Source organism: Trematomus bernacchii, unplaced genomic scaffold, assembly GCF_902827165.1.
Source record: "Trematomus bernacchii unplaced genomic scaffold, fTreBer1.1, whole genome shotgun sequence".
Classification (NCBI taxonomy): Eukaryota; Metazoa; Chordata; class Actinopteri; order Perciformes; family Nototheniidae; genus Trematomus; species Trematomus bernacchii.
The window spans coordinates 16642521-16669401 of NW_022987714.1; the positions used below are offsets into that span (position 1 = coordinate 16642521).

The 26881-nt window shown below is 40.7% G+C and overlaps 1 protein-coding gene across 1 annotated transcript; it reads right to left on the minus strand.

Annotated features, from left to right (window-relative positions):
* Positions 1-889: 889 nt before the first annotated feature.
* uba2 (ubiquitin-like modifier activating enzyme 2) lies at positions 890-24049 on the minus strand. Its single transcript, XM_034141789.1, has 17 exons — positions 23809-24049; positions 22721-22804; positions 22507-22577; positions 22353-22417; positions 22155-22255; positions 21672-21793; positions 21439-21506; positions 21186-21307; positions 17687-17786; positions 13745-13893; positions 10305-10398; positions 10024-10136; positions 6437-6589; positions 4210-4306; positions 3527-3632; positions 3251-3393; positions 890-2134 (listed from the first exon to the last, which is right to left on the minus strand). The coding sequence occupies exons 1-17, from the start codon at positions 23947-23949 to the stop codon at positions 1917-1919; spliced, it is 1947 nt and encodes a 648-aa protein (XP_033997680.1). The 5' UTR covers positions 23950-24049; the 3' UTR covers positions 890-1916.
* Positions 24050-26881: the final 2832 nt, after the last annotated feature.

The following is a 26881-nucleotide window of genomic DNA, read 5'->3' on the forward strand; positions in this document are numbered from 1 at the left end:
TGAAAAGGTTATTTTGAAAAGAAAAGCCTGAGAATATTTTCTGCGTTGGTCCATGAAACGTACTTATGTTTACAATTTTTAGTTGTTTCCATTGTGAATTTCTATTCTGTATTTCATCTAAGTAAACAATTTATCATCAAGCTTGTTTATCGTAGTGTGTATTGTGTGGAGGGATGTAGTGTTGCATAAAGGTTACTCTTGTCAAGAATGTGACGCTCTGTACAGAGCTGACCACATGACTGTCAGACTTTAATCCCTGAAACTAACAAATGGATCAGAACAACAAGAAACAGACTCGTGTGTGATATTAGTGTTTACTTTAGATCTTTCTCTGAACCTTCACATAGTCATGATAAACAAGCGCTTATTGCATAGAAAACAGCTCTAAGGAAAACTTTCCCTCCACGGTTTATAATATTAGGATGGATATGTAGTATAGTAAAAACATGCCAAATTATTGTGATTTTTTTACTAAAGGGGCTCTATTCTGCTCATGTTCATATCTGTATTCTACTGTGACATGTCTCCATGCTTTAATGTTCAAAAGCTCTTTATTTTTCTCATACTGCCTGTGCTGCAGCACCTCTTTTCACCCTCTGTCTGAAACCAGAGCCCAGTCTGCTCTGATTGGTTAGCTGTTGTGATTAGTCATCTGCCAAAAGATGTCCCGCCTCTAAGCTCATCACATACAATGTGTCAGAGCGCTAGCCAATAGAAACAAGAGTGTTACATAGTGATGTCATTATATTATGAAAGTAAATAAAAGGAGTCCAATCGAGGCAATACAGGCTTTACAGACCATTTACATGCACACTACAGGAACGGGAAAAACAAAAAAAACATAATTGGGCCCTTTAAATTGAAAGTGAGTCAAATAAACAAGACAACATGCTGCATTTTTGTTGAGTTTATTGTTTTCACCAAATTGGTCCAGTGGCATTAGCCTTTCAAAAACAAGTCAGATCACAATGAAATATGAAATGATGGACACTGAAACAGGAGATGGACTGGAGAAGACCGCAGGAGCTCAACTGCTGTGCATTGTGCGAGAGGTTCTCATGTTACTTCAGTGAAGGAATCCTCTGCCATCAGAGTAACCTCTACAGTATGAAAGCAACCACTGCTTCAGGTCAAACCACTTCTTGCTGGTTCTTTCTTAATGATGCTCTTAATTGTCTGAATAAACAGTGACCTCTTTGCTTAAACAGAACCAATTTATGCTAATAAAAAGTGACTAACGTGTTAACATTAAACTACTACTAGCCTGTATCATTAGCCTTCAGGATACACCTGAACAATTTTGTTGTCACTTTTATTTCCCTTTTCTAAAAGCTGGACGCCTCATTGTCGCATAGTTTTGGAAGGCATGATTACGAAATTGCATCCAAAACATCTTACCTCTAGAAAAGAGGTAGCAGACAAACGACCCCCCTGAACATCATGGCCATTTTCCATCTGTATCTCACCTACAGTAGCACAAGCTGCAGAATCCTGGGTCTCACCGTCCCTTTACAACCAATCATCATTACAATCCAAGAAAATGTTTTGGTTTTTTGTTACCTGACCACAAAAACACCCTGACTGAAAAATACAGTACGTTTATAAAAAAATACCAAAAAAACATTTTTTTCCTTTCTTTTTTTGAGAGAAGCATTTTATAGGGACCAGTGAATAATATGGATAACAAAAGTTTACAGTTTTTTTCAAAACATTTAAAAATGTAAAGTCTATTTACAGCATCATGTCAGAACGGCTGGAGTATGAAAGCACAAACACAGAGTTGGGGGGGTGGAGGTGTCGAAAGATGAAGCAGGGCAGTAAATTGTTCTTCATAAAAGAGGTGTTTTATTCAAACCTGTCAGTCTCGAGTCAAAACGGTAAGCGTTCAGAGTTCTCAGTCCTTCAGGCAGGAGGGGTTAGTCCAGAGCGATGATGTCATCGTCATCATCATCATCATTGGTAGGGGCAGCAGCTGCACCCGACTGGTCCATTCGTAAACGTTTGCTGGAGGACTCTCCGGTTTCTGCGTCTGAGTGCCTCCTCTTGGTGCCGCTGGATGGTGCTGCTGCCGAGCTGGACGACGCCCCTTCCTCGTCAGATTCGACGATCATGATGTCATCATCGTCTGCCGGAGCTGAAAGGTGGAGGACAACAGTGTTTACAGATGGTGAAGAAACAACTACTATTTGTTTCCACCAACACCAGAATGCTCAAAACAAACAACTAATTGCAATAGAGTGGTGCAGGAACGAGTCCTAAAACCCGGAAGTGAGTTAGCATTTTACCACTTCCGGTTCTCTCGTCTCAGAGTCAACGTTTTTTTACATCCGGGTAAATACGTCATCCCTGCACCACTCTATTGAGGTCTTCATAAAGTAAGTTATGTTTTTGTAGATCCACAGCAATTATTTTGTGTTGTTGTAGATCAGCTAAAGACGACTTAAGACTCAAGAAGAGGCCATGCATCACGCCAAGCTTAAATCATCCTATGACAGAGCCTCAGTACAGGCAGTGTCAAACTGCAGTCCTCCACCTGCAAACCTGTACCACCTTCTGGCAAGGAAGGTTATTTTAGCGAGTCTATGAGTTGTTTGGTCTATAAAAACAAAACAAAAAAATATGCAGATAAGTTTTTTGCAAAACCCAAGATAACATGCTCAAATGGCTATATTTCTGTCAAAGAGATGAAGAAAAAGAAAACATTTACATTTAAACTACTGGAATCAGATACTTAAAGAAAAATACTAATCGATGTATATTTTCAAGTAAAAAAAAGGCAGCTCCCCTAATCTGAATGAGACCAGTCTGTGTATGCATTGAGGGTGATAGCACAGAGGAAAAAATACATTAACCAAGGCCACCTTGAAACTAGCGTAACTTCTTTCTTGAATGCAATGGAAGGTGTTGGCCAACCAAATTGGAGAGAGCAAATTCCTGGTGGATTAGTTTGTAACATGAAAGCTTTATTTGACTGTTTACCTTGCCATTGTTACAGTAAAAGAGAAAACATCAGCATAACTTTCTAGAGTTGTCAATTGCTATTACAAAGCACTTGCAGTGCATTGGCTTTTGATAGGACTTTAGATTCACAGATATGATTCTTATATCTGCACATAAAATAAAGGGCCGTACACACACTCACTGGGAAAAAAATGAAATATAGCTTATACATTCCTGCTCAATGTATTTAACAAAGACACTTAATACCATATTAAACTAGAAATAAATGAAGTGTTCGTCTCATGCTGACCTTTAGAAGAGGTGGATGGCTGGGCGGAGTCCTTGTTGCCGTTAGTGACGCTGTTAACCTCTTCCTTGTTTGGCTGAGGGGGCGGAGCTTTGTCCGGGGCTTCACCTACGACTTCAAACTCCACATCCCGCTCCAGTTCCTCACTGCCAAAGAAGACGCACAGACTTTGTTAGTTGTTCTGTTAAGTCACCATTCAAAACAAATCATGCAAATGTAACACATTTGACTGTGCACAATGCATTTCATTCATCAAAGCACATTCACAGAGGGACATACGTGTGCAGGACATTGACGAGGAGTGTGTAGTCTTGGAGGAAGTCATCGATTTGGAGGCGGCTGCCATTACGGATCCCGAAATCGGCGAGAAATTTGTGGTTGTTGGCTGTGGAGGACAGACAGGAATGGTGTTACACCCACACCTAAAAACATGTATTTGTAGTTCTTGACATGTAGGCATAATCCATTCTGTCATACAGGAATACCAAATCATTTAAAGGAAATCAAACCCAAATACATTTCCAGTTTTTTTTGTAATCATCAACCGAATTTGATGTGTGTTCTTGTTACATTTATAAACAAGCCCCAACTCTCAAAAAAATAAAAGTTGTTATTGTTTCATTACTCTGAATATCCTCTGAACATCATTTTCTCTGATGAGCATCTCACTCATTCTGTTAGTGCCAGGCTAAAGGATGAAATCCAGAACTGCTCTTTTTATTTTATACATTTGAAATGACAAACTCTTCTAAAACCGAGCATGTAGACACAGTTAACACATCAACAAAGATGCTTTTCACTAAGTGTTTTTATTTGTTATTTCCTCTTTCCCTCCCCCTTTTTGGCCAGAATGTGTTTTTAGATTATTTATTCACAAATGCAGCCAGACCGCCCTCTGTTGTGGAGATGAAGAATTGCTGCATGTGATGCATTGCGTTGTGTTTTTCCCGCTTCCTCCTTACCGTCTGTCTCTCCTTCCTCTGAGGAGATGAGGATGGTCCCTTTCCCGTCCTCTATCTGAACATCTGGAGCCACCATGCCGAACCTCTCCTTTAGGATCTGATTAAAGCAAACAAAATCCAGTCAACCACAAGTAGGGCAATATCAAACATTTACAGCAGATACTAGGGATCGACTGATATGGCTTTTTCAAGGCCGATACCGATTATTAGTAATCAAGGAGACCGATAACCGATATTTGGAACCGATATACATTTGCAGTAAAATCAGAAAATCTTGGTGTCAAAATGTAGAATAACACAACTTCTTTGAAATGCCTTTTTATGTTTAATGAACTTTTCAACATCTTAAAACTGGTTTCCTCTCTTGCGGCTTTCACACCAGCGCTTTTCCCTTTCTAGCTCCTAGCTAGAGCTTTTCTGGTTCAGCTCCGGTTTCCCTTTTCAGCTCCCGCTCTGTTCACACCGCCCAGAGCTGCCGCTGCTGCGTCATGACGTCACCGTTTATCTCGCTGATTTTCTCCCCAACGGAGCTAACAACAACAACGGGGGACTGCGTCGGGTCGATGATCGTGTTGCTTTTAATCATACGAAGCCAGATTAAATTAAATAACGACTTCTCCAACCTTATACTTTTCTCCAGAGTGCCGTGGTTCATTGTTTATTAATGTGTTTCAGCGGCATTTACCGACCGCTGCAGTGCTGGCTGCTCTTCCACGGGAGTTTATTCTCCCGTTAGCTCCGGGTTAGCTCACACGGCTCTAAAGTATTCACTGTCTGACTGTCACACAAGCAGCTGATACATATCCCCAGTTCCCCTTAAGTGAATGTGTGTCAGTCTGAATTGACGCTGTTTGGCATCACAACGCTGTTATGAAAGTTTCTCTGGTATAACATGGGTGAAGTTAGCATAGCAACCGAAGCTAAACTGACTACTTGCTAAGCCGTGTTCTACAGGCACATTTTACCGGCGTATTTTTCATTATGATTCTACTTGTGATAGTCGGACATGACAACCTGTGCAGCCCATGTATTGATTCCATCCGATAGCTGCTATAATAAACAAAACGTCTGCCTGCTCTCCACAATGATCAATAACAGCGAACGGATGGTCAAAGTAAGGTACAACTAAACAGAATCACACGAAGCCTGGTTAGTGTTGCCTGACTTTATAAAGTGTTTTTTTTTTATAAGTGTGTGGTTGCCTTCTAGTCACTTTGCTCAGCGCTACTGCTTGTAGGCAGGCATGACGAGACTCTTCAGTCGACCCATGTTCAGGGGAGGTGGGTTTAGTTTCCTGCACGCCTCGACGTAAGAGAGACGTAAGCGACGCCGCCTCTAGCTCCGAAGCTCTTGCCTCTAGACCGACAATGTTTTGGAGCTGGAAGTGAACCGCATTCCGGAGCTAAGAGGCGGCGCCGCTGCGGTGTGAACAGGAAAAACCGGTACTTTTCAGGCTCCAGCTCCGAGCCGGAGCTGAAAAACCGCCGGTGTGAAAGGGGCATAAGTGACCCTGAGTAAAGTAAATGAAGTAAAAATAAAATAAAAACTACTAAAACTTGTTCTGAACTTCTGATATTTGAGTCTCACTCATTTAGTAGTCCCAATTCAGCAGCACCAGATTGTGGTGCAGAAAGCAGAGTTGCTGCGAGGCTCCACTAGCAGCCGTCACAGTCGTCCCAGTTTCTCCGCTGCGAGACGCTACCCGGAAAAATGCTGTTTAATACTTTTTAATAGCCTTAATTTTTGCTACATTTATTTATCAACTTTTAATACTTTTTAAGACCCCGCGGGCACCCTGTATCTATAGCTATGTTTTATGTACATACAGAAGCGTATTTATTCTTGCAAAATGGTATGACTAGATTTTAAGTCTAGTCATAGACTTGATGTGACGTGTATTTTGTGTGTTGGCAGGGCCTGGTACTTTTTGAGATCTTCATGGCCAACAATTGCATTCAAGCTTTTTTCCTCAAGCAATATAGGCTCTGCCCCATATTTGGGTCTTAAAAAAAGAAATTGATAATCAGAGCACAGTAAGAATATCTTGTTTAGTGTGGGAGCTATGACCTGGAGAAATGTTCCGTTTGAACTGAAGCGGTGGAAAGTTGTAATACTTTTAATAAACAAAGAGTTGGCATAATTTAGAACTCAGTTGTGTTCAAGATCTTTGTGGATAAATGACACAAGCACCCCTTCATGTTGGTGTAAAACAGGTTTATCATATTACCCGGTCCTGCAGACAGAGGACGGTGGTTTTGTGGACGTTCAGTTTGACCGTGACTTCGGGTTTGCTGGCGCAGACGTAGCAGTTGGCGCAGGGCGGATCCAGGATACATGGGACCAGCAGCCTCCTGAGGCTGGGACACTTATTCAGGAAGATCTGGAAAAAAGGGAAACAAAGACCAATGTGAAAGGTGGAAAAACACAGAGCTAGTAGTAGGGTTTGGAGATTGGAGGAATATATTGGTGGAAGGCTGAGTACGCCAGAGGTTTTTTTGGCAGTTCTTGTCATTCTATGTGCTTATTTAATGATCTGCCTACGAAAAAAAAGCAAGAACTAGAATAGAATTGGGAGGGATGAAACCCTCTTTTAATGGTCACACATGCAGAGCACACAGCACACAGTGAAATTTGGCCTCTGCATTTAACCCATCCTAGTACCAGGAGTCTAGTACTAGGAGCAGTGGGCAGCTATTGCACAGCGCCCGGGGAGAAATGGGAGTGAGGGGGGAAGGGGGGTGTCCGGTGCCTTGCTCAAGGGCACCACGGCAGGGCAGGAGGTGAACTGGGACCTCTCCAAGTAGCAGTCCACACTCCATATTTTAGGTCTGGTTGTGGACTTGAACCGGCGACCCTACAGCTCCCAGTCCAAGCCCCTACTGACTGAGCCACTGTCGGACATTGGACAACTAAAGGAAAGTCTTAATTTACGTCTGCCTATGGAAGACTACTCAGCCACAGACTGCTTCAGCAAGGGAACGCATTAGCAGAAAGAGAGACATTGGGGGGGGAAAAACATGGATTCATCAATAACACTAACCAGCCGATTCAAGTTAATTAAGTTTTATTATAAGGTAAGTGTTAATCTATCAATGTATGCAAGGCTGCCAAGTGTGTCAAATATAAATAAAGAATATAGCTGTTAACGAAGCACTGCGTGTACAGTTTACTTATCAGTGAACAAAATGCTACTGCTCCTCAAGACTGCCTTCAGAAACTGCTGATCAAAGAAAAGATTGTTAGCTCTGAAGTTAGCAACAACTCATGCTTACGAGCCTGTTTTTCAGGTCTCAGGCTCAAAAAATGACATTCCCAGAACAAATTACTATATCTTCACTTCTAAAAAGGGGTACATTAATAATCTTTTTTCTCAAAGCAATGATAAACCTGTGAGTTGGATGTAGAGAAGTCAGAATCAATATAGATTTTTTTTATTTTAAAGTAAATTCAGATTGAACATAGTAAAAAAAGAAATGTAAATTATAGTGTCCGTCCCAAAAAAAAACATTGCTTATAGTGAAAACCACCCTTGAATGATGGGATAGTAGACTAAAAGCTTTAGGAATCCAAACTATAACATATAATAAGTACCCTGTATCAAGATTGATGCACAACAAGTGAAATGTTACCTTTTTAGAGGTAAAAAAACCCCACTTCTGGGGTCATTTGGGTGCATTTTCCATATCTCTGGCCCCCCTCGGTCGATTTTGATGATCGACACCTCTTTTTAACCGTTAGAGCCAATAGAATCAAGGGGAAGTTCCTAAAAATCCATCTAAACATTACCCATTGGTGAATGAGTGATGCGTAGCCAGAATGCCCCGGAACCGGAAGCTGCGATACACTCTGGTGGCTACCATTAGCAGCCAATATGAAATCTCAGTTTTTGACATAAAAATGAAGATGGATTATCAGTAATCATTTCAAAGTGACACAGACACATTGGATTAACCTATGGATTAACCTTCAGCAGCGTTTTTATCGTTTTAATGCCATTGAACACAATTTTTGATCAGAACAACAGCTAAGGTGAGACGATCTCCCGTGAATGCTCCATAATGCTACGTGTTGTGATGTCTGTTTGCTTCCCCTGTCGCGAGTTTTGATCGCTCAGTGATGATACGAATACCTATAGAATCTGTGGAATCTCAGCTTTAATCTGATATCATGTATGTGCAGTTACGATAAGCAATACGGGTATTTTTACCTTGAGTTCTGTGCCAAGTGCGTTAGCATCTTTTCGCTCAGGGCTCATTTAGACGCTTCTTGTGAGACTTGTGTTTTGTTTCGGTAAAAATTGTTCGTATCGTCAGTTAGCTGAGTTTCTTCCCGTTAAATGGGTATGACACATTAATAGGTTTTTAAATATTAAGAAGACCTGAGACACAGTTTCGTGAAAAAACACCCCGCAGGCCCCGGATTAGGGGCCTCTCTGGTTTAACAGGTTAACCTGTTACGCACCACCCCCCCGGTACCGGGCGGATAAACGCGTCATTTGCAGGAAACAACGTCTAAGGAATCTTAATATTTAATAAACTATGAATGTTTTATATCCATGTAACGGGAAGAAACTCAGCTAACCGATCTTTTTAAAAAAAATTTCTCAAAAAAAACCCACAATGCCTCAGCCTCTGAATTAGCCACGAGCGAAAAAATTTAACCTAACTCTGCACCTAAACTCACTCATAACTCCCTTATTACTTATCCTAGATGCACAGCCAACCCCTCGTTTTACATCAGCTGGAGACACAGAATCTAGTGGTGCCCTCCTCAACACTCAGTGATAAACATTTGCGACGCTATAAACGAAAGCGTACATCATAACATGTGGAGCTAGGTAGCTAGAAACGCTAACATGGCTTACCTTGGTCAAAACTGGTCTTCAATGGCATTAAAACGATAAAAAAACGATGCTGCAGTTAATCCATAGGTTAATCCAATGTGTCTGTGTCCTCTTTGAAATTATTTCTGATAATCCATAAGCAATAAAACTGCTTTTTCGTTTCCAAATGTCAGAGCGAGAGATCGGTCCACTCTGCTGCCAAATTACATGCTCGAAGCCTCCACCTCTTCTCTTCACAACGTGTGTGTGTGGGGGACTCCCCCTTCGATTCTATTGGCTCTAACGGTCAGAAAGAGGTGTCAACCATCAAAATCGACCAAGGGGGGCCAGAGATATGGGAAAAAAAAAAATGTTCACCCAAATCACCTCAGAGGTGGGGTGGTTTTGGCTAAACCTCTCTTAAAAAGGTCAAATGTCACTTGTTTTGCATCAATCTTGATACAGGGTACTTATTATATGTTGTACTTTGGATTCCTAAAGCTTTTATTCTACTAACCCATCATCCAAGGGTAGTTTTCACTATCTGTAAAAAAGAATCTTTGGACGGACACTATAATTTACAGTTTTTTACTATGTAAAATCTGAATTTTCTTTAAAATAAAAAACATCTATATTGATTCTGACACTTCTACATCCAACTCACAGATGTAACCTTGCTTTGATAAAAGAAATTATTCATATAACCCTTTTAGAAGTTCAGTTGTAGTCATTTGTTTTGGGCATGTCATTTTCGAGCCTGAAACATGAAAAACAGGCTTGGTGCTTAACAGGTTAAGGTAGGCTGCACTTTAAGGTGGACCAACCACTGTCTGTTTAGTGACAAGCCGCTCCTTTAGGTCTCGCTCAGGTTTTCTTTCTTAGTTCTAAACCGTTTAGCCATTAGCATAGTGTAGTTAAATAAACATGTTTTAACCACAGGTGACTATCTTAGGCTGTGACATTTGACTGGACTAACCAGTCCTGGTACTCACCGTGCGACAGGACTCCAGTTCACCAGACAGGATCTTCAAGCTCTCCAGCACAATGAGTCCAGCGATGATAGCGTTGGTTGTAGCGATAGCTGGGATGATGTTCCCTGCCATGGCTGAAACAAACAAAAAGACACAACTTTGAATTGGGGGCATCTGAATGTGCACAACTATAGAATGCAATTAAGATATGTAAAACCAATTAAGATAATTTTCATTATTAAATCAAACGAGGTCATTTCTACATTAATTATTTGATTCCAGATGTGAGACAATAAACTTACACTTCACGTCGAAGCGACTCTTCGTGTTCATGCTGAAGATGTGCATACGAAGGTTGGCAGCTGCTGTAACAAAGTCCATGGCTGGAGCGTCATCCTGAGAACAAGAGGAGGCAGTGAAAGCTCATGTATCTGTGTGTCACTAACATTTCAGTATGGCTGTGTATTGAGACGTGAAGCTAATATCCAGGGTTCATACACTTTTTCACCAATGATTTTCAATGACTTCTCCATGATCTTTACCTAATTTTCCATGACCGAAAAAAATGACTCTTTCTCAGCGATACCACTGAAAATCTAAAACAAATCAAATAGTAGGCTTACTAGCTTCTACACGCTAAATCAACTGTAGTCAGGGATGCAAACTCATCAGGTATGAAAAAGGTGACAAGGATCCGAGCCCCCGACCCCACGGAATATCGGCTTTAAAATGAGGAATAACAGAGGATTTTAGCAGTCAGAACAACTAAAGCAGCAGTGTTAATAATAACAGAAATGCTAAAGTGTCACATCTAATAGAAATTAGGGCTGTCAGTCGATTAAAATATTTAATCGCGATTAATCGCATGATTGTCCATAGTTAATCGCGATTAATCGCAAATTAATCGCACATTTTTTATCTGTTCTAAATGTACCTTAGAGGGATATCTTTCAAGTTTTTAATACTCTTATCAACATATGAGTGGACAAATATGCTTTATATGTTTGTTTATTATCATTTGAACAATGACAAATATTCTCATGAATATTAAACACAACAACCTCTGAACATTACAAATATTCGCCTCAATTCAACCTGGAACCTCTCTCATACAATAATACTGTGTGTGTGTGTGTGTGTGTGTGTGTGTGTGTGTGTGTGTGTGTGTGTGTGTGTGTGTGTGTGTGTGTGTGTGTGTGTGTGAATGTGGAGACACTGTGATGGATTGTTGGAGCTATGTGCAGCTCAAGGCATATATGCTCGAATGGGAGCTGCCTGGACGCTGCAATCATGTTGCGCGTACTATCCGTGCTGAGTGTGCTGACTTTTCGTACAATGTCCCACTGTCTGGCTACCTGCATAAAGTCAAGTGCTCGGCGCAGTTGTCGGCGAAATGTCATTGAAACAGCTCCTTATATCCGTTAGCGCAGCTAGCTAGCACCAGATGCTAACAACAACACGTAAGGTGTGCCTCGCTGGCGAGTCGCGCCACACATACACACTCCCTCCCGGTCCTCCCGATGGCCAGTCCGGGCCTGCCGGTGAGCGTGGAAGTGTGGTCTGCCACAAGCGGGCGGCAGGAGCGGGGCTGTCAGCATCAGCTTGTAGATGGTATTTTACACTCGATGCGCTCTGAAACTACGGCGGCCGAGGACAAAAAATACACATGCGTTAATCGAGTTAAAATAATTAGTGGCGTTAATTTTTTTTTGCGTTAACGCGTTAACTTCACAGCCCTAATAGAAATATATAAAGCATTTATTTTAATTGTGTAGCAGTCAGTTTATAATGTTGGCAGGACTGTTGAGCATTTTGAAAATGTATTTTCATGCCTCTGTGCAAGGCTTAGTCTTTCTATCTTTATAGCCAGCGGTGAAAAGTAACTAAGTTCATAAACTCAAGTACTATACTTAGGTACAATTTTGAGATACTTGTACTTTATTTAAGTATTTCAATGTTTTGCTACTTTGTTCTTCTACTCCTCTACAGTTCAGAGGGAAATGGTATTTAATACCTTTAGTTACTTTACAGATGTGGATTAATGATGTGAAATATAATCAAGTGTTAAATCAGACTTTAGTTCCACCTGGAGTAAATTCACAAGCTACCCTGCAGTATACAAAGTCATTCAAACTAGCTGCACCTTTACCAGCTTTGAGAACACTTTCATGATCAATCATTATAAAACATATTATTCTGAAATGGACCAATCTGCACAATGACTACTTTTACTGTCGCTACTTTAACTATATTTTGATGAGAATACTTTTCTACTTCTACTTGAGGAACATTTTGAATACAGGACTTTTACTGTAACAGAGTATTCCTACACTCTGGTACTTCTACTTTTACTCAAGAACAAGACCTGAGTACTTCTACTTTTACTCAAGTACAATATCTGAATACTTCTACTTTTACTCAAGTACAAGATCTGAGTACTTCTACTTTTTCTCTAGTACAATATCCGAGTACTTCTACTTTTACTCTAGTACAAGATCTGAGTACTTCTACTTTTACTCTAGTACAATATCTACTTATACCACCTCTATTTATAGCCTATGAAAACAACTATTACAAAACGAAGGCTAAAGCTAACGTTAGCAGATAGTGACAATGTATGCTAGTTAGCTAGCTCAACGATTCCTTAAATAATAATGCGACAGAAAAACGTTTCAGTTCACATCGCGCTCTGCCGCTCCAACAGGGAGCTCTGCTCTGAACACCTGAACGGCCCGTTCTAACAGCTGTTTGCCAGCCGTCCAGTCTGTGCCACAGTGACTCCGGACCGCACAGTTACGGTACGTCCACACAGCAGCGTTAAAAAAAATCTTGGAGGTGGGCGTATCTGAAGCTTGGGGATTTTTTGCGAGCAACGCGACCAACAACCAATCACATGAATCTCCCGCCCCCGACATACGAAGCAAAAAAGCCCGAAGTAAACTGGATATAAACTTCCCAAACAGGCGAAAATCTACCACCGTCTCTGCCACCTCCCTCCATGCCTGGCTCCTCCGGTTTGTATCCCGGTAGGTAAATAGGGACTGGTCATAAAGCACCGGGTGATTCCCTACCGCTATAATTAATTTCTCCTCCATTTTTTGGAATATGAGGAAATGACCTGCGGTATGTCTCTCCCAGCTTACACGCGGTTTGATTGGCTAGCGCTTGTACTGTCAGATTTGCATAAACGGGATTTGATTGGCTGACGCTTCCACCTCAGCCTCAAAAGTTGAACATTGCTCAACTTTGCAGTTCGGCGCAAAGTGACGTCACCCCATTCAAAGTGAATGGGCAGAAGCGCTGGAAGATTTTTTTTAACGCTGCTGTGTGGACGGGCCGTTACAGTTAACGAACGCACCGTTACAGTTAACGAACGCACCGTAGGTAGCCGACAGGCAGGAAGACTCGAGCACACAGCTCGCGCTTCATATATAAAAACAGCATAACACCATGCGCGTCATGATGGCACATAACACAATCGCAGATTATTTTGGCGATTAGATCAAATGTAAATTATATTTGACGCAACTTTAGTTACATTTCCATGACTTTTCCAAAACTTTGGGAAAAATATTGTTTTCCATAACTTTTCCAGGGCCTGGAATTTGCATTTTGAATTTCCATGACTTTTCCAGTACGATGACCGTACGAACCCTGAATATCATATCGACCTATAAAGATGGGTGTATGTTAGTCTATGGTTTCTCAAACAACTTTTCATTAGTCTGTGTTTGTGCGTTACCTTGTCCCACACCAGCTCGGCTCCTTCTCCTTTCTCCTGCAGCATTGTGCGGAGGGTCTCCACGCTGTGCTGGAACATCTTACAAAGACCCCAAACACTCAGAACCTGCTGGTCCTTCAAACCTGAGCCCACAGACTCCTCCTTAGGACCTGCCGGGACACACCAACAAGTTGGATGAACATAAAAATGTTAACAAATTAACGCCAGAGACAGACCTCTGATGTTGATGGAGGTGTGCTTGTCAAACACAGAACGAGACAGTCACCTTGGCTTTTGCATCTGCAATATTTAAAACGGATCCACTGATCAAATAGCGCACAAGATGTCCATATCGGGATATTTAGACCTGTTGTTCTGGATGAATAGCAGCTAATGAAGCTCTGCAGACTAAAATAAATTCTGCATTTCCTATAAGTTCTTCACAATAAAAGCATTCCAATTTGCCAGTGGTAAGCTTACATTTGAAGCATTAATAGCAGGAAAGGTTATGTTTGCATCTGAAACTTAACAGCTCCAGAACATTGAACGTGACAGTAAAATAGGGCTGATATCGGAAAGTAGGGTTGCACAATCAATTGGTAATGTATCGAAAGTGCTATATGGACTTGTGCCAAATCCAAAACGCGTATACGGCCCGCGAAACCATATATATAAAATGTAAGAAATCTAGACCGCAAAATAATTAAACAAGCGAGTGCCTGTTTTTCCTGGCCAAAGTCAGGGTCCTTCAACACAACATCTCTCTCTCTCTCTCTCTCTCTCTCTCTCTCGAAATTGCAGTACCCATAAGGAGCCGTACACATGCCGCAGTTTTTGCGTGGCTGTGTCTTTAGTTGTAAGCCCAGTGGCGATCTGTGTGAGAGTCTGTGGGTGTTTCTCAATCGCGAGTAAAGCTGCTTCAGAGCCACTATTTGAAGCATACTACGTCATCGAGTGCCGCCGAAGTACTGTTCCAATCTCCAGCATACTTGGAAATCTACCGAGCCCGGCATACTCCGTTTGGAGAAATATCGAGGCTGCACATGAGTAGACTCCGCGGTCTTAAAATCCCCACAATGCTTTGCGCACGGACCAATTTCCCCAAATCTGTGGCGGAAGATGTAAGGCGGGGCCTCTCATATGACGCACACTTGCTAGCGTGTTCCACTCTTCGTTTTCCGAATGCCAGGAAGTATTCTTGACTCTCTTCTGAAGCAAGATGCTCGGCAGACATGTGCTACCAAGCAAGCGTACTCGCGATTGAGAGGGGGGTGTTTCTCAATCGCGAGTACGCTTGCTTGGTAGCACATGTCTGCCGAGCATCTTGCTTCAGAAGCGAGTCAAGAATACTTCCTGGCATTCGGAAAACGAAGTGTGGAACAGGCTAGCAAGTGTGCAGGTGTGCGTCATATGAGAGGCCCCGCCTTACATCTTCCGCCACAGATTTGGGGAAATTGGTCCGTGCACAAAGCATTGTGGGGATTTTAAGACCGCGAAGTCTACTCATGTGCAGACTCGATATTTCTCCAAACGGAGTACGCCGGGCTCGGTAGATTTCCAAGTATACTAGAGATTGGAACAGTACTTCGGCGGCACTCGATGACGTAGTATGCTTGAAATAGTGGCTCTGAAGCAGCTTTACTCGCGATTGAGAAACACCCAGAGTGTGTGAGTATGAAATGAACAGTTAGAGCTGACTGCTGTCAGTTGGAGTGATGACATCATCGTGTTCCATTACACAGGTGTTTATAGTTGAGCTAACGAGCTATGAAGAGATCAAAGGTTTGCATTGTTCTGAATGAGAGATAAACCTCTTACATGTGAACGTTTTGTGGAAGAACCATAACGGCCCCTACACACGGCGGCGTGCGTTGACGCTTCAACGCTTCTGCCCATTCACTTTGAATGGGGTGACGTCACGATTCGCCGAACTGCATTCTGGGAGCAAAGCGTAGCTTTTCTCGCGGTGCTCGCTGCAAAAGTAGAGCAATGTTCTACTTTTGAAGCTGAGGCGGAGGCGTCAGCCAATCAAATCCCGCGTATGCAAATCTGCCAGTTCAAGCGCTAGCCAATCAAACCGTGTGTATGCTGAGACAGCCAGACCGCAGTTCATTTCCTCATATGCCAAAAAATGGAGGAGAAAATCATCGTAGCGGTAGGGAATCACCCGGTGCTTTCAGTCCCTGTTCACCTACCGGGATACAAACCGGAAGAGCCAGGCATGGAGGGAGGTGGCAGAGACAGTGGGTGAAACTGGTAGGTTTTCGCCTGTTTGGGGAGTTTATATCCAGTGTACTTCGTTTGAATGGACAGCAGGCATAGACAGTATATTTAGCCACCATGCAATGTTGCATAAAATAGCACCATAGACATTAATTAAAAATCGCTTTTTAGACATGAATGTCTAAAAATCGCTTTTTAGACATGAATGTCTATGGTGAGATTCATACACGGGAGCCTTTTTAAAGCCTTTTTACCCGGGGGAGACACGGGAGATTCATGTTATTGGTTGTTGGTCGCGTTGCTCGCGTTAACTCCCCAAGCTCAAGACACGCCCACCGCCAACGCACGCCGCCGCGTGTAGGCTGCATAACAGATATCTGTGAAATTTCAAAACGTGAAGCATGTCAAGGAAGTTGAGTATCTGAAGTGTAATTTTTGTGTACTTTCGGGTTAATAATGTGGCCTTTTTGGCAGTTTAACTAAAGGTGTGCGGCTGCTGCTGTGAGGAAATATCAGCCTGAAATTACAATGGGTTTTAATGGAGACATGTTGAACGTTTTTGTCACTTCATGCCCTCAAGAGGCATTTTGTTTAATTATTGTTGCTTAATTATTTGTCATTTTTCAAGCTACGAGATGTTTTCCTACGTTTGTCATGAAAAATTATCTCTCAGGAATGTAGGGTTTCGGAATTATGGCAGTTTTAAAAAAAAATATGAAGGCAAATTTCAAGATTCCCTACCCTCTAGCTGTGACATCACGCACTCTAGTTAATGTTAAAATCTGAAGAAAACCTCTTTAACAAAGTCTGAGTTGTGTTACACGAATAATGTCAGAAAGATGTGTAACATTTTAAAGTTGGAATGAGGTTTCTGAGTGAAAGTATGAATGAACATGCAGTTGAAGTCGCATGAAGATTGTTCAAGTCTGAAGATTTTCTCCATTGACTTCAATGTTAAAAATGGGATGTATCTCTGGAATTATGAGTTATGAATAATCCAAATGATAGCCATCGATTCCCGACCGAGCTGAACGTTTTGATGTTTGAACGGAGGAGAAGAGGTGCAAAGTTCCGGTGGAATAATAATGATTTTGTCCGTAGAAGAACATATAGTTGGAATGCTGTATCAGCATTCCCACTAAATGATTGCAATTACTTATTTTTGCCAGCCCTATCTGAAAGTACAAACAGAAACACAGAGGTAAACCCCATTTTAAGCATGAAGTCACCAACTTAAAACAGGTGTCTAGTTGCAAAGTTAACATCATTTGTGAAATGCTTCAGAAGATTCACCATCTCCTTTTCTGCAGCATGTGGTACCGTTTTTATAAAAGCTTTTTTCTCTGCACATACATTTAATAAGATCTGGTTCCATGTTGTTTGTGAGGGAAAACTCTTCTGCTCACCCTAAAGCTAAACTACAGTTTGCATTCCAGATACATGCTCAGTATTTTCCTAACAGACAAGTTGTTGTTTTTCAAGTAGTTAACATTTTTGGCTTTTGTAACGCACAACACTCACACCTATAGCTGCTATGCCATTCCACGTTTCTTATTTTGATTGTGATCATTTAGGATTTTGGTTTATTGCTTAACATACAACAGTTACTGCCATTTTTGGGAGAACAGAGGTTCTCAACAAGGTGGAATGAGCAAGCAGTAAACACGCCTCTAACTTGAACTATTTAACTAACAGGTAGTTGTCAAGTTGCCTCTGACATTGATATGTAAACAAACGTACCACTGTTCCTCAGCTGGTGCCAGTCCAAAGGTGTCGGGGCTTTCCTCTTCTTCCACAGCTTGTCCATGGTCAGCAGGTACCTGATGTCGTCTTTGAAAAGCTGGGGAGCAAATCAGAACAAAGCTTGTTACTGTATTGGTATTAACCACCTGTTTTGCAGAAATGCTGTATGTAAATATTAACAATAAATCGGCAGGAGACAACTTTTAATCCACCGCTCGAGAATCTTACTCAGTTTACTATCACATGTGGGGCCAAATTAACCCATTCTTTGTTCATTTGTAAACAGGGTTCTTACACCTTTTCCAAAGTCAAATTCAAGCACTTTTCAAGCATTTTCAAGGTGCATTTTCAAGCTTTTCAAGCATCTCACAGCTGTTGTAAATTACATATTTATATACACATACTTATACTCAAATGATTATTTCCCTACCTCACATTAAATCAGATGTTCTTTATGCTATAAACAACCAAGGACTTGAACAACCAAGGACTGTTGACCTCTGGGTGAGTGCTGCTTCCTACCTTCACTGGACTAACAATGGCTAATCCCAAACTGTACTGCTTTTTCCTTGCGTTATTCGCCGCCTCCCTACCCCCTCCTGCGCATAACAAATGCGAACCGCCACTACTATCATGTGTGATTATGAGGTCTCTACACAAGATGATTACGTTACATTCCACTGTCAATGTGCGCACAAAACAAACTAGGCATTGTGACTCACTGCTAGCTCTTGGCCGTGCTCTGATTGTATTACTACTGATGATATCGGGCAATGTCCATGTCATCCTGGAACTTCTAGTTCTGACCTGTGCCCTGATGTCAATCTTTGTCACAATGATCTGAGCTTCCCAGTAGCGTGGCGTGGGGAAAAAAATAGGGGAAGCCAATAATCAGGGATGCAAACACACGTATGGTGAAAAAAGAGAGAACTATTAGAAGCAGAAAAAAAACTGCGTAATATACCATCTGACAAAGGCCTGTGCTATAATGCTTCAATTAACTGGCTATTCTTTATAATATACTCAGATCAATAGGAGACAGAGATGTTAAGTTATAAATCAAGGGTTTTTATTATTATTTACACCAGGGGTGGGGAACCTTTTTCCTTTCAATTTTTACAACATCCTCCTAGGGCCATACAAATTATTGAACTCAACCTCTGCTTAAAAATACTAAAATCACAGCCCATTTCGCCTTTCTTTCATGCTGTGCAAAGAAAAAGCAACCTCTTAATCCAGATATCTTACCATGACTCGCGCATGCAATGCATGCATGTGCACGGTTGTGGCATGACCACCGAAACAGAAAGATATGGACACAAGATGTGTGCAAATGTATTTAGTATCCTATCCATGTGGACATGATTTAAGTGGGGGGTGGTCCTAACCTCCTGTAGGGGGGTCCGGGGGCATGCTCTCCCGGGAAGATTTTTTTTTAAATATTGAAGTTAAAAGCATCAATCTGGTGCACTTTGAGAGCAAAAAGAAGAGATCTATGGATACATCTTTCAACACCCATATGAAACAGAACTGTAAGCAGATTTTTCTTTTTGGATATTTTACAAATCACTCTTTTTATAAACTCTATTCTTGTTATTTTTAACAACTTTTTTGTTACTGTCCTTTTTTCCTCTCTGTACGCAGCTCCAGTTTGGGCATTGGCCTGTCATCAGATTTCATTTTTAGTTGCTGCTGTAGCGGAAGTTTAGTACAATTATTTTTGATTAAATACTCCAAATCTCCACCCTCCATAACTGCACTTGCTTCAGTTGCTTGCTACTTTCTAACGGCGGTGAGAGTGGTGCAGTGACGCTATCTATCGATTAGATTTATGATTCGAAAATTATAAAAGTAGGGTAGACGTGGATATTATCCGGCTGAACAAAACGTGCATTTATCTAACAGGTTCGTTTTCCACAGACCTTATTTCCAGCTATTTTCCAAAATCCCAAAATGTTGAGACATTTTTGTCGAGGGAACCCGAGCGCAGCTTACTTCCGTGTTTTAGGACGCGTCACTGCACCACTAAGTTGATGCGATTTGATTGGATTGTGAGGCAAGGGAAGCCAGCTGCCTCTGGCTTCCCTTGGCATGACGCTGACTAATCACAGGTTGGCAGGGGCATGACGTGAGCCTCGTCTGATTGGTCAATCCCTCCATTTTTTTTCACCAAGGGAAGCCAATTTCGGCTGGCCTCCTCTCGCAACAGTGAGTGCAATCTACTGTTTCACCATAACATAGAGGGGCGCTGTTTACCTCTTTGTAAAATACTCAATGAGAATGGGGGAGAGATGGGCCGGCAGCAACACACAGCAAAGAAGAATTACCGAAACTAAACAAAGTGTTTTTATTTATTTATTAAAATTATAACTACAATCCGAAAAAACAGGGGAAGCCTGGCTTCCCTTGGCCTCCGGGAGAAAACGCCACTGGAGTTTCCCTGACTTCTGCTCTCGTAAAGCTTTAGGTTTTCTACATGTAAATGCTAGAAGCATAACAACAGCCGGTGTTTCTTGTGAGTGTTTCCCCGGTACACAATACACAAACACACACACACTCGCGAGCTTCCCCCAGACCAGTAATACAAACGAAAATGTGTCTTCGGGTCAATGTGACTGATTTCGATAGAGCAAGTCACATTTGGTTTAGGCACGAAAACATACTACCAGTAGAAATACATTGCTTTTAAAATCGTTCTGTGTCGAATCAATAGATTATATTTCGTGACTATAACACGAAATGCCGTGAGACTGGGTTGAATTACAACAGTGAGTGCTTCATCCTCTGAACACCACAGGATGGCGACTGTAACGCACATATGAACATAGGTACGCTCCTCTGAAATGATTGTCCCCTGCAATTATTATTATCCCTCATCGAGTTCGCTATTCAGCTTGCTAACGTTAGCTTAAACAAACGTAACATGCAACTTTAGCCTAATCTAAAATGCTCTACTACGGCGTACCTTTCATGTAGCTCGTCAGCGCAGACTCTCCCATTGTGAACAACTGAAATGATTTGTTTGCACACTTTGCAGGAGGCTACTCGTGGGCTTGACCCTCGTCTTAGCCATGGCTTGTATTTGTCTTCTGCTAGCCAACGCTCGTTGAAACTGCAACCTCCTGGCATTCTGTCAACTATCACTCTCATCAGAATGCCCAGGTCACACGTAACAAAAACACTTGCAGGTCACACGCATAGCGCGGGAAGGCCGGAGCGGAGCTGTTTTATGTAAAAGCGAAGCAATTAAGCGCGCTCCGACTTCTTTATTTTCTGTTAATCTAAAAAGCGAAGTAAAGCATGTACAATTTCAAGCACTTTATCCCCAATTCAAGCACCATTCCCAAAATTCAAGCACTTTTCAAACACCTCATAAAATGTCAAGCATTTTCAAGGATTTCCAGCACCCGTACGAACCCTGTGTAAAGTTAAAGATATATTTTGCGTGTCCAACAAACTTTTTCAGGGGCTGCAATTTAAATGTTTGGACTGGTACCTTGTGGAAGAGTTTAACGGAGTCGTATCCTGTGGAGCGGGCCCATTCCTTGGTGGAGACTCGCTTGATGTCCCCGTCCTTTTCTGAGGCTGTGGCGCGAGCTGCTGTGTCTTCAGGATTCCCTGTTTACAGAACACATACACACACATTTTAAAGTAGACTAGGTGTGTATTTCCTGCTGTATCACTATCCATTCTGTTAAAATAACTCTTTAGATATTGGGAAAAAAATGCATTGCCAAGCTCTCACTCACATGCAGCCTCTGGGTCCGCTGTGTCGGGTGACACCTCTTGATCTGCGTCATCTTCACCAAAAAGCTGACTATAGAGGCAATAAACAAACAGAGAAAATTACAATAAGAATAAATCATACTGGTCTATATTGTTAAGAGCTAGTCTAGTTAGGTTTTATAGTGCAATGCATCTATGTCGGAAACAAAGTCAACTTTAATGATGCTTGTTCTTAGTTAGAATGAGATTGTGTTACTTGAAGAGGTACTTGGCCCAGACAATGCAGTGAATGGGTTCAGACGGCGTGTTTCTGATGGTGCATCCTGGGAAGGTTTTCTGGGTGGGTTTAGGTTGGCACTCGTAGCACTCAGTCAGTCCCTGAGGCAGCGGAAAGGAATAAAAGAAGGAAAAAGTGCAACAGACATAGTGAGAGGCAGTATAGTTTGTGGTCATCACATTTTAATGGATAGATTTTGGCGATTGCATTTACGTTTTATAAATAATATAGCAGTGTTAATGTGAGAAGATTATCCTGCTGAACAAAAAATGTAAGTATCATAAACGTGATTTTTCTGACAGAACTAATTTTCCGCAAAATTCTAAAATCCAATGGAAAATCCCCTTGCTTGTCAAGTAAGCAATTGCTATGCTACTTTCTGGGTCTACCTACACAAATACATCATCACTGCACCACTCTGTTGATGTCATTACAAGTAAAATAATGAAGTGCATGTTCTACCTTCTTGATGACTGTGACTTGTCCAAGGTATCCGGCTGTGCCACTCTCTATCAGAGGGATGTCCGCTGCCAAACACATCCTGTTCACATGGTTACGAGCCGCTATGGAGACAGAAAGTGTTTTATTTTCCTCATTATTTGAATGTGTTGGCAGAGGAACACACTATGTGTGGGAGGTGAGGTCACATGAGAACCGTACCTCTGTTATCCAGAGCATTCATCACCAGGATGAACTGTCTGAAGAACTCCGTGTTGTAGTCAGGGCTGTTGGGAGAAAAAAAAAAACCCATCCGTTTCCAAACTCTTTAATTAATTTTACAAATTAAAAAGAATAAGAAACAAAAGGAACTCACTTCATGATGTTGTCATGGTAGGCAGTGATATTTGCAGTGGGACAAAACGTCAATGCACTCTCCTTGGCCACCTGCAAAACAACACAAACCAACTGAGCAAGAGAAACAGCACACCAAAAAAATGTCAGACTACGGTGTGGTGTTACAGAAAGAATGCATTTCAGCATTGTTTTTTATACCGAGCAGCGACAGAGGTTAATTGAGGATCTCATACCTGTGCTTTAGACTTGCCGACATGCTTCTTCTGGAAGAGGAACTGTCGGTTCAGGTTGCTGACATCAATTGTGTCCAAGTCAATCTGCAAAAATCAATATGGTTGTGATGTCATGTGACATATCAGAATCAGGCAGCTACAATGTACCTGTCACAGCATTGGATATAGCAATTTGTTTTTATTTTATTTTGGACAGAAATATGTCTGTGCAGATAGACAAACAGGAACAGTTCCACTATATAATAAGGGCCTCTAAACTTCTTAACATTCCAGAATAGGGGCTGCACAATTAATTGTATTGAAATGCTGTTGTGTTTTGTGAAATGCTGTTGTGTTTTGTGAAATGCTGTAGTGTTTTCTGAAAGGCTGTAGTGTTTTCTGAAATGCTGTAGTGTTTTCTGAAATGCTGTAGTGTTTTCTGAAATGCTGTAGTGTTTTCTGAAATGCTGTCGTGTTTTCTGAAATGCTGTAGTGTTTTCTGTAGTGTTTTCTGAAATGCTGTAGTGTTTTGTGAAATGCTGTAGTGTTGTGAAATGCTGTAGTGTTTTGTGAAATGCTGTGGTGTCTTGCACTTCAGGGCCACCGTACATTTCTGCTCATTTTCTGAGAAAATTAATAACGGTGAGAATGTATTAATCAATATTAATATTCAGTGTACCGGCACCCCTCAACGACACGATCTTCAAATGTTTCTAAACACTTCACTCTGATCCAGTGGGTCAGAAATACGCAACATATTAGGGAAAAAAATAAGAATAAGATAACCTGACGCATATAAACAAAGGGGCGTCCAAATTACAGTGCATCTGAAATAAGTTTACTAGCTAACTTAGCACTGTTAATGGCGCCAAATGCTTCAGTTGAAAATGCTCCACCGGTGTTCATATTTATACAAATTAATGCACGAGCATGTTCACTGGGATACAGAGGGGTATCAAGAAACCACCACGAATGCATGTGTTACTTCTTGGAATGTTACGACCCGGCAATTAGCCTCAGCCCGAAAACCCCCAGTCGCTGTCTGGGTAGCACAAAGACCTAGCTAGCTAGCCAACATACACACACACACAAACACAAGTGAGACGGACCACTTCGATGTTCTTGAAGCCGGTGAGGACGAGGTTCTTCAGGAGCTCGCAGCCGATACCTCCCGCTCCCACCACCAGCACCTTGCAGGTGGAGAGGGAGTCGGCGAGTTCTTTTCGGAGGGGACCCACCAGTTGGACCATGTTGACCGGCTAGAGACAGAATCCGAACTTGCAGCACAGAGGGGCTAGCGGCTAGCTTCTTCTTCTACAGAACCGGAGTCCCGCCTACTTCCGGGTTAATTAACTTCTTCTGTGGTGTTCTGGGATGCTGATTGTCCAATTAGCTCCCTCTTCTGGATGGTTCGCAACGAAACGTAGAGTGCGTTTGTTTGGTGTTTAGATGTAGGCAGCGCCAGCGCCATATATCATATCATATATATCATATCATATCATATCATATCTCATATTATATATATTCTATTATACGGCTCTGGGCAGCGCCATATAGATTCTATGATATGGCTCTGGATGTAGGTATTATAAATAAGCACATCCGGAGTTTTCCTATCAGTAACCAACATAAATGCAATGGGCATACTTTGTACTATTTGTTTTCTGTATACTACATTGTTGCCGCAACAATTTGAATAGACTATTTTACATGCTGGTATTAAATAATTTCACACAAATTAAATGGAGACAATAAAAACCTGACATAAAGGCACGTTGGATAATAAAATAACTTTAATTTAGTAAAATAATAACATAAACAAAAGACAGCAAAAACTGAATTAAATTAAATTAAACATCGATGATGATATTATGGCTGCACCCTTCCAAAATTTGCTCTAGGGGTCATCATATCATTTCAGGTATTAATAAGCTCTGAGGAGAGACTTTGCATTTTTTTATTTGTCTTCTAATCAACTAAGGGTTGCCAAGTCTCAGGAAATATCTCAGAATTAAATATGAAATATATATCAGAATCCATACCTTGGATTTGCAAAAACACCAGAAAAATCAGCTTGAGAGAATAACAGAATACCTAATACCTAATATATATATATCATTCCAATAACTTGTATATAGACTCATACTGCACTATTCCACATCATAACTTTATTTCATTTTTATAACTATTATTATTTTTGTATTGCTCTTGCTCTTATTGTTATTATGTTATGTTATTATGTTGCATTGTTGGAGAAGCCTGTGACATAAGATTTTCAACTGCATAATTACTCTGTAGCTATGTCAGATTGACAATAAAGAACCTTGAACCTTGAGAAGGAATGTCCATTTTTTGGGGGGCTAGTTTTATTTAGTAAGGAAAGGACAACAAGATCCTTTGCCATGGTCACTTAGTTAATAAGTGTTTTAATCAATAACTATTTGACATCACTTGTGCACATGTAACACCATAGATATATGAGCTACAGAGACAATTTATTTTCGAAGGAGTCTATTTATTCATACTATCTATACTATTAAAGCAATTTTATACACTATTTTATGCAATAAGAATCTATGTGTTTGAAATAGGCCCATTCATTTGGGAAGACATCCCCTCACATTATTATGTTTACGATGGATAGAAAGGTGTATGAGGCAATGATCATACGCCCCCCAAAAGTTACTGACTGTGTCCAAACATGTCCAATAAGGCATGTTTACTCTGGGTCACTATAGTTCATGTGCACTTATAGCTGCAAGTGAACAGAGTATATTATGGTCAGGATGTTGATATCTCAGTTTTCACTCTAAAACATATTTTTATGGGACTTGTGAAAAACATCTTCCATGAAAACCTTGTGAAATTATGTGATTCCCTGATTATGAGTTCACCGGCTGGGGTATTCTGTATCCATGGTAAAAACCAAAGTCTGATGACATTTTAATATTCTGCCTTACTTTGCTATCTTTTAAAGTTTAAAGATCAAAATGCCACTGAACAACAAAGCAAACCTGTATAATTAACGAGTACCTACAGTACATACATATGGCAGTTTAAATGTTCCACAGGCTTTTATGGGGGCATTAAAGTCTTTTCTAATTTATGGTTTTAATCTGTAGGCCATAGAAACACCTTACATTTTTCTCTTAATTCTGTCTCTGGAAAACAAAATGGTTGATTGTGAAACACAATTTAAAAGGTCACAAATGTTTTTCAATGTTATAATGATGTTGTTGTACCTTATACTATGTTACTTTCTTAATTATTATAATTTCTACATAATAAAGTCTGAAAGAAGTGGAGTTAACGCAGAACTTGAAAGCACCATAAATTGACTGGAAAGTTCTGGCAGTCCGAATACTCCTGAATGTGAAGTCAAGTTTATCCTTTTGTTTAAATTATCATGCAAATGTTTTACAATCAGAGGTGTAAGAATTATTCAGACCTTTTACTTAAGTAAAAGTAGCAATACTACAGTGTAATGTACTCTGTTGAAAGTAAATGTCCTACATTCAAAATTGTATACTCAAGTAAAAGTACAAAAGTAATGGCATCAAAATATACTTTAGGTACAAAAAGTAAAAAATAATAAAAAATATTGTATTTTTTTGTACTATAATTTGTTATGCATTTGTTGCACTTTGTAAAGGGGGGATTATAACCTGATATACTGCTGGGTAACTTGACCCATAATAATACATAATAATGTATTAGTTAATCTATATTCTCTATTATAAATACATCGTGACAACGTAGTAACAACATTTGGAAAATAAATGTAGTGGTTTAAAAAGTCAGGATTGCCTCCAAAATGTATTAAAGTAAAAAGTATTATAGTTTGAAAACAATCAAGGGAAGTACAAGTACCTCAAAATTGTTCATAAGAACAGTTTGAGTAAATTCCACCAATGTACACATGTAAATTCAACTTTAAAAAAAAATGAAATTAAAACAGTTTACCTTTGCCGGTGTGTCTTTTAATTTAATAAAGTATAATTAATAATAATCCCAAAAGAGGCAAAACAACATGTCTTTTTAAAGGAACACTTAACACAATTGAATTATTTTTCGTAGAAACAAATTGATTTCTTGTCTCAGAAAAATGACGTTTTCTCTCTTGGTCAGTCATTGACATTCTATTGTGTAAATACATTGGTGGGATTGGGGAGAATCAATATC

Bases quoted from the DNA above. Each gene is read 5' to 3' on its own strand.
- uba2 (XM_034141789.1), bottom strand. From the start codon at position 23,949: ATGGTCCAACTGGTGGGTCCCCTCCGAAAAGAACTCGCCGACTCCCTC. The intron at 21,308-21,438 runs GTGAGTGAGAGC...TTCTGTAAACAG, and splicing joins AGCGGACCCAGAGGCTGCAT to GGAATCCTGAAGACACAGCA. The intron at 4,307-6,436 runs GTAATATGATAA...TGCTTTAATCAG, and splicing joins TCCTCTGTCTGCAGGACCGG to ATCCTAAAGGAGAGGTTCGG.